The sequence below is a fragment of the Egretta garzetta genome, unplaced genomic scaffold (genome assembly GCF_000687185.1).
Source record: "Egretta garzetta isolate BGI_Z169 unplaced genomic scaffold, ASM68718v1 scaffold54, whole genome shotgun sequence".
NCBI lineage: Eukaryota > Metazoa > Chordata > Aves > Pelecaniformes > Ardeidae > Egretta > Egretta garzetta.
The window spans coordinates 1,727,600-1,744,938 of NW_009259313.1; the positions used below are offsets into that span (position 1 = coordinate 1,727,600).

The 17,339-nt window shown below is 45.3% G+C and overlaps 1 protein-coding gene across 1 annotated transcript in view; it reads right to left on the reverse strand.

Moving 5' to 3' along the window:
• The window catches only part of VIT (vitrin), a 63,004-nt gene that overhangs the window by 14,347 nt on the left and 31,318 nt on the right, over positions 1-17,339 (reverse strand). Inside the window, 8 exon segments of the mRNA XM_009636444.2 lie at positions 3,751-3,816; positions 4,474-4,530; positions 4,631-4,669; positions 9,280-9,330; positions 10,108-10,314; positions 12,086-12,166; positions 15,052-15,107; positions 15,109-15,127. Coding sequence (XP_009634739.1) covers positions 3,751-3,816; positions 4,474-4,530; positions 4,631-4,669; positions 9,280-9,330; positions 10,108-10,314; positions 12,086-12,166; positions 15,052-15,107; positions 15,109-15,127 — 576 coding nt within the window.

The window sequence follows — 17,339 nt, forward strand, 5'->3', positions numbered from 1 at the left end:
TGTCCCTGCTCCCTGCAGGGGGGTTGGGCTGGGTGACCTCTAGGGGTCCCTTCCAACCCAAACATTCTATGATTCTAAGTAGGGCGAAGGAAGAGCAGGCCTTGGGTAATGGGCAAGGAAACAGGAGGAAAGATGGGAGGAATATTCCTAGTTTATCATCCACCTGGGCAGGGGCATCTGCCAGAATTTTGTACATCCCTTAGCAGAGTCATGAGGAAACAGCAGCTGGAGCTAGGGGGGCTGGCTGCAGAGCAGGAGGACCCTATCCATAGAGAAGAGCTGGTGCTTGTTTGTTATCAGAGTGGCCAATGTGTCTCCTGAATGCTGTCACAGAGAAGAACAACAGAGTTCAGTGAAAGCAGCTTGTGAGTAGATAACCTCGAAAGGTGTGCTTCACCCTCCTGAGGCAGAGAAGTTTCCAGTGACTGTGAAAAGACTCGTATGAAGCTAGTTTTCAGCCTGACCAGCTGAAAAAAAACAGCCAAGGCAAAGATCGTGAAGATGACCCCGCACTTCTTGAGTCTTCTGTACAAACATGTTGCTCTGTGGGTTGCAGGGGGAAGAGGTGCTTAAAGCAGGCAGAACTGCACTGCACATGAAACCAGCCAAGGAGCTGTGCAAAGATCCCCTGGCTCTTCTTCGTAAGCAGGGATGTGAGCTGAAGGACACAAGCAAGGGAACGTGCCTGCCCCGCTTACCATGGGTCTGCATCTGCTGCCAGCTCATTGCCAGGGACTATCCTCAGTGACTGCAGCACAGGCTCCTCTGGCTTCTCCAACTGTTAAAGCTCAGAAAAGGCAGATGCTTCTTGGTAACTCCAGAAAAAGGCTGGTTTTTTGCCAGTAGGAGCGAAGCTGAAGGTTTTTCTAGATTCACTCTTCCCAAGAACCACTTTGACTCCGATGACCGCAGGTGCTCTAGTCTGTCCAAACCCCTATGGGTCAGAGCTGTCTATTGCTTCTTTGAGCAGTTTTCTCCTGGTTTGTATCCTTTTAAAACTTGCTATGGTGAGAAAGACCCTGTTTTCTACTTCTTAATGAAGATAAGCACCAAGGATTTTGGGTAGCTGTCTGCAAATATGCAGAAGATACAGGTTTCTCAGTGACCCGTAAATCCAGGTAAAAGCTCTATTTCTTGCATGTAGTCCAAGACACATAACAAAAGCAGGCTCTCAATGAAATGCATATCTGAATGGGAAATGATTATTCTTATAAGCAGCTAGGGCTTTTTCTTTTTTTTCACTTGATGATGCCCATAAAAATCAAGGGTTGATTTTTAAAATATTCCAAGACTGGTCTTTAAAAAAAAAAAAACAAAACCCCACTACCACAACTCTTCAGTATAATTGTCTTGAGAAAAATTCTGGGCTAAGTGAGTATAGGATTTCAAGAGAGTTAATGTGCATTGTTAAGAGCTTGGAAGAGTTGAGACCTTCTGAAGAATGTAGAGCAAGAAGCTGCTGAGGCCCAGTGTGTTGGGGTGGGACTTTTCCCCGCATACCCTTTTGCTAACCTGAGCTGATGAGAGGAAGTTCCTCGACAGCCCGGCCAAACCTGCAGAACTGATCGCTGTTGTTTGCAGAGCTGCATGTGCACGCTTGGTAGGATCGAGAAAAACAACTCTCCTTTCCAAGAAAGCAAGGAGTTGTTCAGGAATTTCCCTTTGATAATTAAAAAAATTGGCTGCTTGGAAGCAACACATCCGAGCTGCCAAAACCTGGGCTGAAAAAAAGATCAGAACTCACTGGGAATATAGCAAGTATGTGTTCGTGGGTTTTTCCCTTCTTGTTCTGTGATGTAGAAAACAGAATAATTCATGACGGAAAATTTGCACTTTGTAATCACCTTTGGGGGGACCTTAAGGTGCCTTAAGCAATTTGGTGGGGTCAAACTCTTCACTTTGACTTAAAGAAGACTCAGCACTGTGTTCCCCTGCCTCTCTGGCAAAGATTTGGCTAGCCTGAGGATTACCCAGCACATCTTTTGGTCCAGATGTTAAGGCTCTTCCCATTTCAGTCTTGGCAGGAAGGTAGGTCTGTCACCACAGGCTATCCCTGCTCTACACGTGGTGTCACGTAATTAGTGCATTGCCGTGACTGGCATGTTTACAGGCAATATATTTGCTCTGCTGTTCTGCACAAGCAAATATTGCCCCCCTGTGATCCCTCTAAAGGTGGGCACTGGATTTTGACAAGGGCAAAGGGTGTCGGGGGAGCACAAAACTCGTGAGATTAGGAAAAAAAAAAAAGAACTGGCTTAGACATCGGTATGGACGTGGATGGAAAACAGAGGGAAGAGAAGACTGAAACAAGGAGGAGAGGTGTAAAAGTGAGGGAATAGAGTAAATCTTAGGAGGAGGAGGAGTGTAACCACTTTAAATATGCTGCAACTCAAGTTCAAATTGTTGTTTTGATGGGGACATTGCTGGGTACTTGGCCCACGTTATGCAGGAAGTCCTGCTGCTTAATAACCTCCTCTAACCTCAACATCAATGACTGCTTTGCTCTCTCCTGTTGCAATACCCATCCCGTCCTTCCTAGCTCTCACCAAAGTCCTCCTGGCCCCAGGACCACCCTCAGGCTCTGCAGCCTTTCCCTCCCCAGGGGGTTTGGCTGCTTGTGCTCCAGGTCAGCTCTGCCACAGCTCTGTCACCCTGCTTGGGTGCAATGGTGAGCAAGGGCTGTGTGTGAGAAAGGGCTGTGGGAAGCATCCCTGAGGGCCTCTACCCATGCTGCTTGGGGACTGGACATAAGTGCATACCTTTTGACTTTGCTCCTTGCATCTGTGCCTACTCTAGTACCTTGCTGTCCTGATCCTGACCTTGCCTTGCTTGTCCAGCGTCCTGCCTCAGTTGGTCAGCACTGCCTTACTGCTGGGGACTTGGTTGGATGGGGCTCTGAGCAACCTGATCTAGTTAAAGGTGTCCCTGTTCACTGCAGGGGGGTTGAACTAGGTGACCTCTAGGGGTCCCTTCCAACCCAAACCATTCTATGGTTCCATGATTCTATGACTTGCCTGGCAGCCTGGGCTGTGGGCTAGCCCCAGGTACCACCCCTGGACCTGCTCTGCTCTTCTTCTTGGGGGTCTATGGGTCTGCAGCCCTTGTCAGTGAGGGGCAGCCCTGCCTGCCTTGCTGCCACCCTGGCTCCCATCCCTCACCCTACTCTGGATGCTCCCAGACAAAATCCATCTCTGAGAAACTTTGCTGTCCCGTCAAGGGAGAGTTGGTGTTTGCATGGCCACGGAGCACTCTGGAGCCCTGGGAAGCTGTCGGTGGCCTTGCAGAGCGCCCATTGACAGGGCAGCTTGCTGATGAAAGATGGCGAATTGCACAGCCAGGGAGGAAAGAAAGTACAGGTGATGTTCCTACACTCATTAAAGGCAACCTCTACAGTCGCAATCAGCCTGCAGGCTTCTGGGAACAACAAGGAACAGAAGATTTAGTTCTGCAAACCTGATAGCCTGCACAGAGCTGTTTTTTGTTCCTTGTTTTGACTAACAAATAAGGAAAATTGCAAACACTGTGGTAGATGTCGATTCCCACGGCCTGAAACAACAGCTCGCCAGTGACCGAGCTGTCCTTTGCCTTTTGCATTCAGGAAGCTGCTAGTTGGCATTCAGTCTGTGAGGCTCACCCTGGTCCTCCTCCAGGACTCATGAAAACGATCTGCGGTACTGCCTGAGGGCTAATTTGGGGTTGCTAAAGCTATGAAGGAGAGCAGGAAAATGTGCTGCTAGCAATTTTGCTCACCCAGGTGGGCTGGAGAGCTGGCGGCCCTCCGGAAGGCGGCAACAGGCTCTTGGCGCTGCTGAATACCTGTGTGAGCCGACAAAGAGGCGAGAAGTTAGGCACCAGCGGGCAAGGAGGGAGCAGCACCATCGCAAGGGGGGCGGTGGACCCCAACTGTCTTTCTGCATGTGTTTTCAAACCGAAGGGAAAAGGAAGATGGAAACTATGGATGTAAAAAAAAAAAAAAAAAAGGGAATTTAAAAGCTGAAAGAGGTTATCAGAAGCAGAAGAAAAGAGTTGAAGTGTTAGTAGGTGCTGTGCAGTGCAGCTATACACCTGTGCACTGGAACAAGCAGTGGTGGGTCCTGGAGATGCCGATCGTGCTCAGGACCTGGGAACTGAAAACACGCATCTCCTCTCAGGGTTGGGCCTTCAGCCCCCAAACATACATAGACACAAAGTTCCCTTCCCTTTTTGCAACAGCAGATGTTGTAAAAGACCTTTATAAATGGATTTAGAATACTATTTTGGAGAACAATTCTAATTTTAATTATTCCCCTTTCTTTTTTTCCCTAAAAGTATACGCTATTGTCATGCAATAACCAGTGCGATATCTGCTCTCACTGCATCCTGCTATGAAAGTGGTTAGGAGTGAAAAACAGTGCATTGCTGTGCAACTCGGCAGATGTGAGCGGTGGAACTAGCTACGGGGAGGAATTAGGGAAGGGGCTGTAATGCCTTTACCTGTATTGGGTCGTAAAATATTCCTGTTACTTGCAGAGGTGGAAGTGCCCCTGAATGCTTTGAAAATATTATATTGGTTAGTACATGTAACGTAAACACAAGGTTTTCTAGTATTCTAGTAATACACATTACTAGTTATTATTAACTGAAGACATACCTGTATTCTGTCCTCTTCCTTGTGCAGCCTGAACCTGTCCTAAGTAGACATCAAAATAGAAAAGTGTGATTTATACCATGTTTGGTTCAGGACTACAGGGTTTTTTCACTGAATCTCATTTTATAGCTGTGCTACTTACTTAATGGTGCATGTATAGAGAGTTTTCATTAATATACTTTCTCAGATGTTAACTCTGTGTGTTTTGAGCCAGCTTAAAAAAAGGATGGCCTCGCTCTGTCTGTCATATCGATTAGCCCAGTTAATGTTCCCTTCAGTTATGAATATTACTTGTACAGGTCTCTGGTCTGCATTTAAAAGGTTTGTACTTCCTGCTGTGATTTGCTTTCCCTTAGAACTTTCCTTCTCTCGCTCACATTGGTTAGCTGTGTTTATTTCTATTTCAGTACATCTAATAGTGCTGGTTGTGTAAGGAAGGTTTAAAAAAGCCCGAAAACCAAAACAACCCCCCAGACCAGATGCTACCCTTTTGGCAGAGGGTGAGTGGACACAAGCAAGCTGGCAGACTGTAAATAATGAGATGATGACAGAAATAATGTGGGAGAATTCATGTGTCTGAAATGTCTTCACCACCATCTACACAAAAGGCTTTTTTTTTGAGGTGATTGGGTTATTAAATTCCCATTGTTCAAAAATACTGAAGGCTCAAAGCATTTGCAGATTGAAAACCATGTCTTTAATCATGCCTTTCATTTAATTAATTATTTTTAAGAAGCTTGTTAACAAACCTGTCCTTTAACAAGCCTTTATTCATTAGTTTTCCCAGAAAGATTAATTCCAAAGCCTGGTGAAATCAGTGGGAATGTTCTAGCTGACCCCTGTGAACACTGGACAGGGGCCCCTGAGATGTTTTCATCAGTAAGATATCATAAATGAGACTATTTTGAGTGGTTGTCTCAGAAAACAGGATTTGCTGCTCCTTGGGAACTTGATATTGCAAAATTAGGTGACAGCAAAAAGCTTGCGTTTGACCCAAACTCGAACCTTCACAGGCCACTGGGAGCCCTTTGATGGGATTTCTAGGAGCTCTCCTGAGACACCTTGTAAACTCCAGAAGCAAAAGAGATCCTGTTTAAGGAAATAACAGGCTCATCTGCCAAAACTGGCAAGGCTGTTAAACAGTAAGCTCGTAGCTCTGGCTCCAGATGGACCACGGCTAGCCCAGGTGGAGTTTTCAGACTGTGGAGGTATAAGGCTGTCTGTGCAGCAGTGTTGTATGGGGTTGTGCAGGGCACGTGTTCCATGAGAGAGATCAGGACGTGCCAAAGAGGTGGAAGAAAATTAACCCTGAGCCTGAGAGCTTGCCTTGTTTCGGGTTTGCCACAACCGAGCCCGAATGTGTATATAACACTGTTTACAAGGTCAGTAGAAACAGTACAAGAGGGTAAGAGAGAGATTAGCTCAGGATCAGAAGTATATCATGCCACTTTTTAAATGAATTAACCCTACCCTCCACACCCATGTTAGCAGTCCGGATTCCTCTCTACACTTCTTTTGACTGTGCTGGGCCTTGGGGCTGTTCCCCCTTGCTGTACCCTGTGAAGGCATGTTACCACCATCCCCCAGTAAGCTGGTTTCTGCCATGCCTTCACTGGCCGTGGCAACCATAGTGGTGGTGGAGGCGATGGTGGTGGTTGGATGCCCAGGCACTCGCTGCCTGATGGTTGGGTGCCAGCTCAGTGCTGTGCTGAGGCACTGAGGATCGTGACATGGCTTGTGATAGCTGTGTTCACCGGACCACTGGATTTATTCCCAATCCTCATCTAGGGTGCAAGCAGCTTTGCAAGAAAGAATTGCTTGAAGAGTGTTCGGTTTTGGGCCCGTCACTACATGAAAGATGTTGCATTGCTGGAACATGTCTAGAGGAGAGCCACAAAGCTGGGGAGGGGTCTGGAGCACAAGGTTTACGAGGAGTGGCTGGGGGTGTTCAGCCTGGAGAAGAGGAGGCTGAGGGGAGCCCTTATCGCCCTCTACAACTGCCTGACAGGAAGCTGTAGCGAGGTGGGTGTTGTTCTCTTCTCCCTGGTAACGGGTGATAGGATGAGGGGAAATGGCCTCAAGTTGCATCAGGGCAGGTTTAGGTTGGACATTAGGAAAAATTTCTTCACAGAAAGGGTTGTTAAGCATTGGAACAGGCTGCCCATGGAAGTGGTTGAGTCCCCATCCCTGGAGGTATTTAAAAGACGGGTAGACAAGGTGCTCAGGGACATGATTGAGTGGCGGGATGGCAGGGTTGGGTTAACGGTTGGGCTCGATGATCTTAAAGGTCTCTTCCAACCTAAACGATTCCATGATTCTATTCTATGATTCTAAGAGCTGGGATGGGAGAGGGCAAGTGGGTTTGTGGCCCTTGGGAGCGTGCTTGGCTAAGTGCTGTTGGAAAGAGGCAGAAGCTGTCAGCGTACCAGAGCGTGGCTGAAGTTAAAGTTGTGCCCAGAGCAGGAGAGAGTTTGCATCCACTTTCAAAGCCCACTGTGTTGCTGCTTCCCCCTCAGAACTGTCCTTTACCGTATACTGCGCTGGTGAACATCTGCGCTCGCTAGTAGGGCACATACATAGGAATAAGCTGTCAAATGTCAAGCTAGTCGCATCAGTGGTTTTTCATTTAGCAGTTTTGCCACATCAAGTCTTTAAAGCAGGGGTCCTGCAATGGAGTAGTAGGGTCTCAGGGATTTTTTCCTGTTTCTGTATCTTTGACAGACAGAAGATAAAGGGGAAAGAACAGCAAGAGCAAGGACGGAGGAGTTTTGGCCCTGCTCTAATGTTCTCAGCAGCAAGCCCTGCTTTTCTTTTGCCCCTGTGAACTTTTGCTGGTGCCAGTGGCTGGCAATGGAAAAGCCAGAGCTAACAGCAGCCACAGCCATGCTCATTCTGACCCTGTTCTATCTCAAGGCTATTCACTTTTGAGATGCTACCAATGCCCTGTGAGAGGTAGATCTGCAACTCCCTGTGAGCCAAGATGGACAGGAGAACATTTGATTCAGTCCGGTCAAGCCAAACTCTGGTTAAGGCCAACAGCTTCATCACAAAATCTGTCCTGAATAATAGGAATGAGTCCTAAAAGCTCTTCAGACAGAGAAAACTGCTAAACTGCTTTGTGTATGGTCACCACTTCAAAACTGAATTTTACTTTCTCTATTTTTTTTTTTTTTTTTTTAGTCGGTCTTTTTAGAATCAAGAAGGGATCAGATGAAGTCAGGAAGCCAGGTACCAAGTACAGACATGCTGGCCATGGTCCTAGAAATGATGTCTGTGAAATCAGAAGTAGGTCTCCACCACTCTTCCAGCTCACAACAACCTGTCTGATCACTTTAATCTTTTGGGAGTTAATGTATGCCTAAAACTTCAGTAAAGAAAATTGTGAAGAAAGATGGATCCAAAGTGCAATGAAGTGACCACTGAAAGACTTGAAAAAGTAAGTGCTTTTTTAATTTGTTTTTTCATTTTTCTTTGACTAAAGGTTTGGTCTTACTAAACCTTCCCACTGATTTCGGGGTTGCCAGAACTTTACCCTCCACATGCATCTCTCAATGACTAGGGAACCTCAAACAGGGTTTCCTAATTGCTAATGAAGACAGTAACGGCCTCGTCTGTGCTTGGCCTGCGGGAATAGGAAATAGAAAAGAGAGCAACAAGCAGGACCAGGTTTCCAGGCACATTAGGTACCAAATGATGCAGATTCCCACTGATTTTAAACCCCTTTGAATTGTGTTGGCACTTCTTTAAATCCTGCTGTACACACACCTGTACATTTGACTTGGTAAGATTAACCCCTGCAGCCCCTGACCTTATTCTGGGCTTGCAGCTAAATTTGACTTAACGATGCTTTCCCTCAAGACCTGAATTGCCCAAAAGACTGCCGCAATTATGTATGAGAGCAAAGCTGAGCTCAAGGCACTCAGAGATAGCGGCATAAAACCTGATGATGGCCCAGCTCCCTTTTCACTCAAAAGCAATCGTATCCCCATGCTCGCAAACTTGCAAATAGTTGAAAATATTCTCCTTTACTTGACTGCACAGCTGGGCAGTTACACATTGTGTAGGAAAACACCTCTAAATACTTGCATTGCAGGCTGTGGCCTGGAATGGGAGGAGGCTTATGGATCAAGTTGCCGAGGTCTGAGCAGCCACCACCCCGCTGTCAATAACACGAGTGGCACGCCAGGAATAACATCACATTTATGCCAGACTCTGAACCACAGCCTGAGGTTTTTGAAAGAGCATTGGTTTAATGTAAGCTGGCATTTCAGATCTTTCAGCCCTAAGTTTAGATGGCTCTGCAGCCCTCTTCATCATGTGTCTTACAACTAAATCACATCTCCCTTTGAGAGAGTAAGACAGAAGGAAGCAATAGGAAAACACGATTCAAACAGCACAAGCTTTGTCTCAAGTGTTGCGAAACCCAGTATTTGTCAAGGCTGAAATGCGCAGATATTCGCTAGAAAGGCTTTCCCAGAGCTGTGGGTGATCAGCATCTCTGACATTCAGCCCAAGCATCTGTTTTTCAGTTTAAATCCAGACTTGGATGCAGTCATTGAGTTTGCTGAGGCTTGAAAGGTTATTGAATCATTGCTGCCTTAAAATACACTGTACTGCATGCCTTGTGGCACATACTTCTTCACCATACTTACTTGATGCTGCAGCTACCACAGATGAATATGCTGGGTGGACACTGCTAGAACCTAAAAATAAGAGATTTTAATTTTCAGCTATTGAATGAAAAAACCCCAATGTTAATGAATAAGAATAAACAGAGGAGAAAATGTTAAGTAAAACCAGGTGGGAAAAAATCATATGAGAATTTCTTCAGTGTTTTGATCTTTAAAATCCAAAAGCTGTTACCAAAAAAAAATTTACAACTTTCAGTTATTGAAAGTTATCACAAAGTTAATTCTAAAATGAGTCTTGACCTATTTGTTGAACTTTCAGTGCAGACACCTGAATCAAAGAACTATTTGTTGACTCCTATACCTGAAAATCATGACAGCATTTGGGAATGGAGACCTAACTCCCCCATGAATCCATTTATATGACAGTATAAAGGCCATCCATAGTTGCACTGCTTACCACAGATGACCTCTCATCTCAGGGAATCTACACACACTTGAGTTTGAGACACACATTGATTTTTGTATGTGTCTCGAAGGCTATGCCACAATTCTCCAGCCTATCTGCTGGAACTAATTTCTTTATCCACTCCTAATATTTCTACATTGAACTACTGAATTCATGACTTACTAAATCATGGTATTTTCAGCTATGTGTCTTGTTCCTTAAATTTTAGGAAATCATAGAATCATAGAACGTTTTGGGTTGGAAGGGACCCCTAGAGGTCACCAGTCCAACCCCCTGCAGGGAGCAGGGACACCGCTAACCAGATCAGGTCGCTCAGAGCCCTGTCCAACTCGGTCTTGAAAGCTGGTCAGGAGGAAAGCAATCCAAACATCCATGGTACTGACCTATATCTCTGACCCTATGAAGTCCAGCTCGAGTCTTGGCTGCAGCTGCAACTGTTGTGGTTCTGGTTGTTGCAGGTGTTGTGGTTGGCTTTGGTGTTGTGGTGGAAGGATCGGTCGTCGTGGTCGTTGGTGTTGGGGTTGTGGTGGCCATTTGTGTAGCTGGTGTTGGCACTGGAGTTGTCTGATATTCTTTGCGGACTGCGTCCCCTGTAGGAACATTGACACAATCACTGCAGCTGGATGTGTGTCATGCATGGAAGAATCATTAATAGCGCCCACTATTTAAGACAACCCAGACACTGGTGTTCTCCTCAGGAGGTCTACAAGCATCCTCATCTACGGAGCCATTAGTACCTCCGTTGCTGCATGGATGTGACGCAGTATTACGCCTCTCCCCGGGGAGGGCTGACAACAGCCTGTTGTTGCCTTAGTGTTTCCTTTGTACTTTCTATGCTTTGGCCAGGAACGCCTGTCAACCTGAGAGATGTCTCACACCTATGAAATGGTTCAACAGGCCAGTTGCAGTTTCCATTTTGTCATCAACTTTTCTCAGTGTAATTTAGCAGTTAGGAAGTCCATATAAATGGAAACTGGGTGACATCTGGAAATAAAAGATGGCCATTCTGAGTCACAGACCAGAGTAAAATATGCATCGCCCACCACAGCACTGAAGAGCTTTTGGCAGAAAGGGAACTTTCAGGTAATGGTTATTTGGGGAGCGGGTCAGAGCCAGAGCACAGGCAGTGTTAGGGCTTTGCCTGAGGGGAGCCGGCGAAAGCACCGCCCAGGAGGTGCTGATTTCATCTAACTTTGACTCATCTCACAGTTGCTACTACTTTTAAAATATATCATCTGTTGTGAGAACAGAGACGACTCAAGTTGCAAAATTTGCATCCTAAATATCCTTAGATGAAGTTGTTAACATGGTTACAGCTCTTTCAAGTCATTGTCTTGAAAAAGAGCCTTTGCCGTTGTCTTCTCCATCTATCTACCAAAAAATGCCCTAAAATATACTCCATGTTCACCTCCGTCTTGTTCCTCTCCTCCCCACCCACAGCCCTGGGGACGGCCTGATGTGCTGTGTACGCTGAAAGGGAATGGTGTGCAGTCTATTCATCGCTGCTCAGCACAAGCTGGTATTTTATTGCTGGATGTTCTCCTTTTGGAAAGCATCGTCATGAAACTGTCTGGTGGATTAATTACCACCTAATGCTAGCCAGTGAAAAACTCAGATCTCAAGACAGTTTTAATGGGATAACGCTGAAAGAGAGCTGAGAGGAAAACCAAAACAACTCAGCTGAAAAATTCAGTATGAATGGCTCTCTTTTGGCTGAGTGGTGCCCTGTTCCACGTTGCTGCGCTAAAAGAAAGAAGACAGAGGGCACAGTGAGTCTTCCCCTGTGATCTGGTGCCCCTGGAGCTGGGAAGCAGGCACATCGGCTGGATTTATACCCCAGGCTGCAAGGAGCAAGGAAGCTTGGGAGCTAACAGCAGAAAACCCAAGGAAGTGGCATAGTAAAAGCAGAGAAAAGATGTTGCCTTGGTGCATGTTGGTTGTGTTTCTGGTGGAGACTTTAACATGAGAGGAGGGCTCTCGAGGGTTCCTGCAGGCAGGGTGCCCATCTCCGTCACGGTACCCTCAAAGAGTTGGCAGGCCACATGCCCCACGTAGGAAATCGCCAAGAGCTGTAATGCAGGCTTTTGAAGTTCGTGGCACCTGAACTCACCCAAAGCACGGGCAGAAATTAAACTGAGAGGGTGTCCTCTCTTCTCTGAACTGGCACATGTCCTTCAAGCACCATCGCAGGTGCTCGTGTAAGGGGGTGGGTTTGGTGGGAAAGAGGCTGTAGAGAAGAGGTTGGATGGGGGAGGTAAAGCTGTATGTGTTACCAGTGTCAATCTGCTTCCTATAAGCATCTGCAGGCAGTTTAGACTGAGACAGATACTGTAAAAGAGCACGGAGATCCCCAACCCATACCTTGTTCTGATGGTTTTTCTGATGCTTTAGCAGTATCTGCGTTCTTCGTAGCTTTTAGGTCTTGCATTGGCTTTTTAGGCTCTGAAGCAAAATAAGCACATTAGAAAACGCATCTCTGGAAGAAAATAATTTTAAATGTCTTTTTTAGAGATTATAAGTCCCCAAGGGAAGGCATCCCATCACCTGGCATTAGGTAGGTCAGTCAGTCTAATCAGAGCTTCCTCATCAAGTGAGAAGAAGTGATGGCTGGGTGCCTTTAGAGACTGGTCACCCCATATTTTTGGTGCCAAATTTAGGCATTTTTACTGCCTGAAAGCTCCTGCCAATGTCAATAGAATTTCTGAAGTGAGCAATAAATATGGGGGTTTACCACTAACAAACCAATACTCCTAAGATTAATGCATCCTGTTGTTGATTTTTCCTCTGAGTAACAGCTTGGCCTGAGAATCAGGGTCATGATGTGTGTAGGGTGTTTGGGGAATACCAGCGAACAGGCAATATTTCAGCCGCTAATTCACATTCAGATATAGTTCTTTCTTGGCTGATATTGTCAGATCATCATGGCAACAAATCCTGAATGCCATGGACAGGCTTAGAAGAAAAAGGGAGATTTTTTTGGCCCTTTCTTCACCTTAAAGACCCAAAGTCATTAAAGTACTTGGAATGTTTATTACAGTTCATTTACTGCTACTCCGCAAAAGAATCTGCCTCTGCTTTTGTCTGTCTGAATGTTGGAAGATTTTGATCTTCCATATTTTTCTCTTCTCTAGCTATTTTGGCAGCATTGACCTATTTGAGAAATTATTTCAGGGTTAATGGCTTCCTAAAAATTTGTATTATTTTTTAAAACAACAGCTTTTGGTGGTTTTTAGCAGCTGTGAATAGTTACTCTTTTGGGAAGGTTTGTCTTGCTGTGCCCGGCATTTGGGAAGCACTGTAACCAGTAGCAGCATTTAAAGAAATGTCAGGCACTATGAATACCCGTCGTCCCTGGGATGAGGACCAAAATTGCATCTCTGACAGCTGATCAGATGCGAAGCAGGATTTTCGCTCATCTGGCAGCAAGTGCGTACAATCTTCAAAGGACTGCCTTTACCTCCTACAGATAATGGGTTTAAGTATCCACGTGTGCAATGTGGCCTCTATAATTTAAATCAGAAGAAAAAGGTAGCTTAGTTAAAATTAAGAAGTAGGAAATAGTCTATCACAGGATGGTCCCAGCACTGTATTACAGAGATTTTTATCTTAAGAACAGAGTACAGATGAGTTTGTCGGGCTGAGGCAGCAGGGTTAAGGAGGGCTGACAGGACCAAGCGGGGCTCAGGGAAGATGGATTGTGACCAGCAGATCTCTTTGCTACCTGTGCGACAGGACTGGGCAAAGCAAGGCATTGGTGTCCTCAAGCACTGAGTTTGATGCAACAGTTATTTGCTCCTTTGGTCATCCTGCGTTTTCCCTGTGTGAATGCACAGTTTTTGTTGCTAGGATCCTAACATTTTCATTCGCACTGTTTGATTCAAGAACAAAGTGAAGGAAACCACTTGCGTCTTTGGTTTGCTGCAGGAACAGTCTCCTGGTAGTTGGTTTGCATGTCTGAGACGTGACTTGATGACGCTCCCCATTCCCATATTGATTCTCACCTAATGGGGGTTTTAGCACTGGTGGAAGAAATCATTGCTTGCAGCCTGCTGAGCCCTACCCTGGCTGCGACTGTCCCTGGTCTGGTGTGAGACGTTAGGGCTGATAGTTCACGTGTGGGCACGTTTGGGAATGACGAGAAGTGGTGTTAGTCATTGTTTCCTAGAAAAAGCCAACATTTCTAAGGTAGTGCCTCCCTTCTAGCAGTGCCTATTTGGGTCAGTAATTTCTGCGTACCTGGTCAAGGCACATATACAAATCTGTACGTGTTTGACTGTAAATGCAAAGGCATTGCAAACTACAGGCATGGCTTTGAGTGACGCATATTCCATCTGAACAGCTACAACGGTCAGATGAAAATGTGCCTTTGTGCAAGTTAAAGCCTAAAGACAAGGGAAGAGCTCTGTACTTTGCTTCCACGGACCAAACAGTAATGGGCAGGAGAAAGAGCAGGACGCCATGTAACCTCTGTGTGTCCTTGGATGGATGCACCCACTGACAGGCATTTGAGTGCAGGGAGAAGATATACAGCATGTTTTGTTATACCACAGCTCCCAGAAGATAAGCTCAGGAATGCTCAGGCTCAGCAAAAGAGCCATGTTAGGGAAGTCTATAGTAGTATGAACCATTCGTTTTGTTTTCATTCATACCCCCAAGGAAGAGTCTGAACATTACCCATTTGTTACGGGGGGCACATATAAGTGTCATTTCAGTGACAGAGGCACTTCACGTACACTTGAATATCAGCTACCCCCGGTGTGAGATTTGATCAAAGACCTCTGAAAACAACTAAATTATTTAAACTGAGTTGAGTCTTACAGGGTAGTATGCTGACTAAAATGGTTATACAGGGTAGTCCCTTATCATATCATCCTTAGCTAAACCTGCAGTGTGTTGCCATCTGTGTCATTAGTATTCTATTATTATTTATTGTTATATTCTTAGCACTGAATACCCCAAAAGATAACACAAATAGCATCAGGAGAAAGTCAACATATAAAACCTCAAATGCTTTCATATTGTCAGTACAGCATCATACTAACAGTGAGTACTTGGGAACAGAAGTCTGTGCAACACGTCAGTACAGCATCATACTCACTAGCAGTGAGTACTTGGGAACAGAAGTCTGTGCAACATGGTACGACCAAAATTGTCTGGTATAATTTCCATATGCTTAACGTAAAAAATACCATGAGGGATTTGGATGAGATACTTAGGGATGCATTAACTTCTGACTCTGAATAATTATATCTTTGTATTACACAACAGAGAAGCTACAACAGATAGTTGTGAATGGGTGTAAGGGAGAGTCAGTCATAAGTACTTGCCTGATTTAACAGCTGTGCTTTTTGAAGGAGAATATTCAAGAGTTGATGGGTATGTCACCTTTTCTTGGCTTGCCCTCTACAAAAAAAAAATCATTAAAAAAAGTCACAAAAAAAAAAATATCTAAGTTTTCTTGCAACAAAACTCCCATCTAACATACGCATTCAGAATCAGACTCCACTTCTTCACTGCCCAGCTCATTTTCTTTTAGATTTCTTTCATCTGATGGCAGAATCTCAAACCCGTGCCACTAAAAGTACCAATTCCTATATACAGCATCATAAAAAAAAAAGTTAGAAAGCCTGAAAACACAGTCCTGGGAAAGTTTTGAAGAGGTCAGTTAGTTCATTCCTTTCCTCTCAAATGGTGTTAAGCATAAGGGGACCATTCCTGATGGACATCTGTATAACCTGTACTTAAACCCACAGCCTCCCTAGGCCACCTCTTCCAGTGCCCAATTCTGCAGTTGCATAAGAAAGCATGTTTGATGTGGGATTCATTTTGTCATGCATGTGGCATTCTTCACTGACCTCGCTTTTGCAGCATGCCATTTCTGGCAACAGTCTTTTGCAGTAATAACAGTGAGAGAAGGCTATGCTTGTGTGTGGGAACATACGGTACCTATATTTAGATGCAAAATGAGAGTCCTGTCTTAAAACAATGAGGTACCTCTCCCAGTGAAGCTTTGAACCACAAATCTTTTTAGTGCCGCATCACGTGCCATCTCTATTGGTACATGTGGCCATGCAATTCCATCTCTCGGGGCAGTTTGTATATTCCCATCTATCACTGAATGAAAAGTGTTGCAGAGAAGCCCAGTGTAGCCCTGGTGACTGTTGCTACAAGACGCTGTGCTGTAAGCTGTGTCTGGACCACCTCAAGTGAGACCTACCTCCACCTCTGCAAAATCTGAGTCATGATGGTGATGCTGTTTGCTTTCCTTTATTCCTTTGGTGGATTCCTTTAGAAGGTGTATATGGCACGACAAGCATGCCAGATGTCATCCTGGGTGATTAATTCAGAGACCAACAGCACTGAACAGAATTAGCTGCTCTACAGACTGAGCCAGTCCTGGGAATTCAGGGCTATTGCCCCTGTGGTGGCACACAAAGAAGGGTATATGCCAGAGGAACTGGTCCTCCAGGGGTGACCATGGAGTTGGAGAGGCACTGTCCTTTGTCCCTTTTCATGTTTCTTTCTCCTTTGTTTTACTCCTTTCTGAAATGTCAGTTGTCTTTAAAAAACCCTAGATGAAGAAATTAGTCTGAGATATTAATGAAGTAATAATGTAAGGATCTAATCCATTTCTCATTTACAGTGGTATAAAGTCAGAGCAGCTCCACTAAAGTCAACACAGATCTGTCAAAGATCAGAGCTGGCAAGTCAGCATGCAAGGACAAGGTGGAAGGAGCTTCTTCTTTGCCCTCTGGTCTCTCAGAGAAGCTGGCCTAAGTGAAGGGCAGCAGGTCTTCACTTCCACTTCCCTCTGAGCCAAAACTGGGATCAGGAGCCAAGCGGGACTAGGGAGCTCTTCTGCCAATTTGGTAGACAGACAGAAAAGTTATAGGATTGCAGATAATTTCTAAATGCATTTCTTTATCCCCAACAGAGGCAGACTTGTCAGGTATGAGCGGTTGTTACACAGATGCAGCAATAGAGTAATAATCTGATTTTAATTTAGAATATTTCTGTGCTAAGCTGATTTCTAATGCAAACATGAAGCCCACTGCTGTGCAAACAAACTGGCTGGCATGGGGGCTGGCTGTTCCCAGAGTCCAGGGTTTTTGATCAACAGCAACTTGCTTCCCATATGTGATCAAGAGGTAGGTCTGAGGCCTGACCTGAATGTGGCCCTGCTCTCTGGAGCAATGGTAATATGTCTTTTCCACTGTCTGGAAAACATGCATCTAGGTCAGAGCTGGCTTGACATACTTAAAAATGGGTTTATATGTGAGCTGAAAACCTCAGCTTCTGGCCGTTGAAGAACAAGCTATGGGGTGGTAGCTGTTCACCCTCTCACGCTTATTTGTGACTAGCAAACCCAGGGGTTTAGGACTCTGTTTTCTTAACCCACTAGCTGCAAAACTCCCACTGAACTGAATAGAGTCATTCAACTGAGTGCCAAGGCAGTTCAGTGCTTGAACGTGAATACCAGCAGATTTGCATACCTCCCGGTGCGCTGGCTGCTTTAATCCTGGAGGACAGACCTTGTCCCCCTCTGCCCCTAAATCACGCCACTTCATTGCCTGCGTCCCCAGAGGATTCCTCTTCTGTGCTCTTTTGTGCAGAT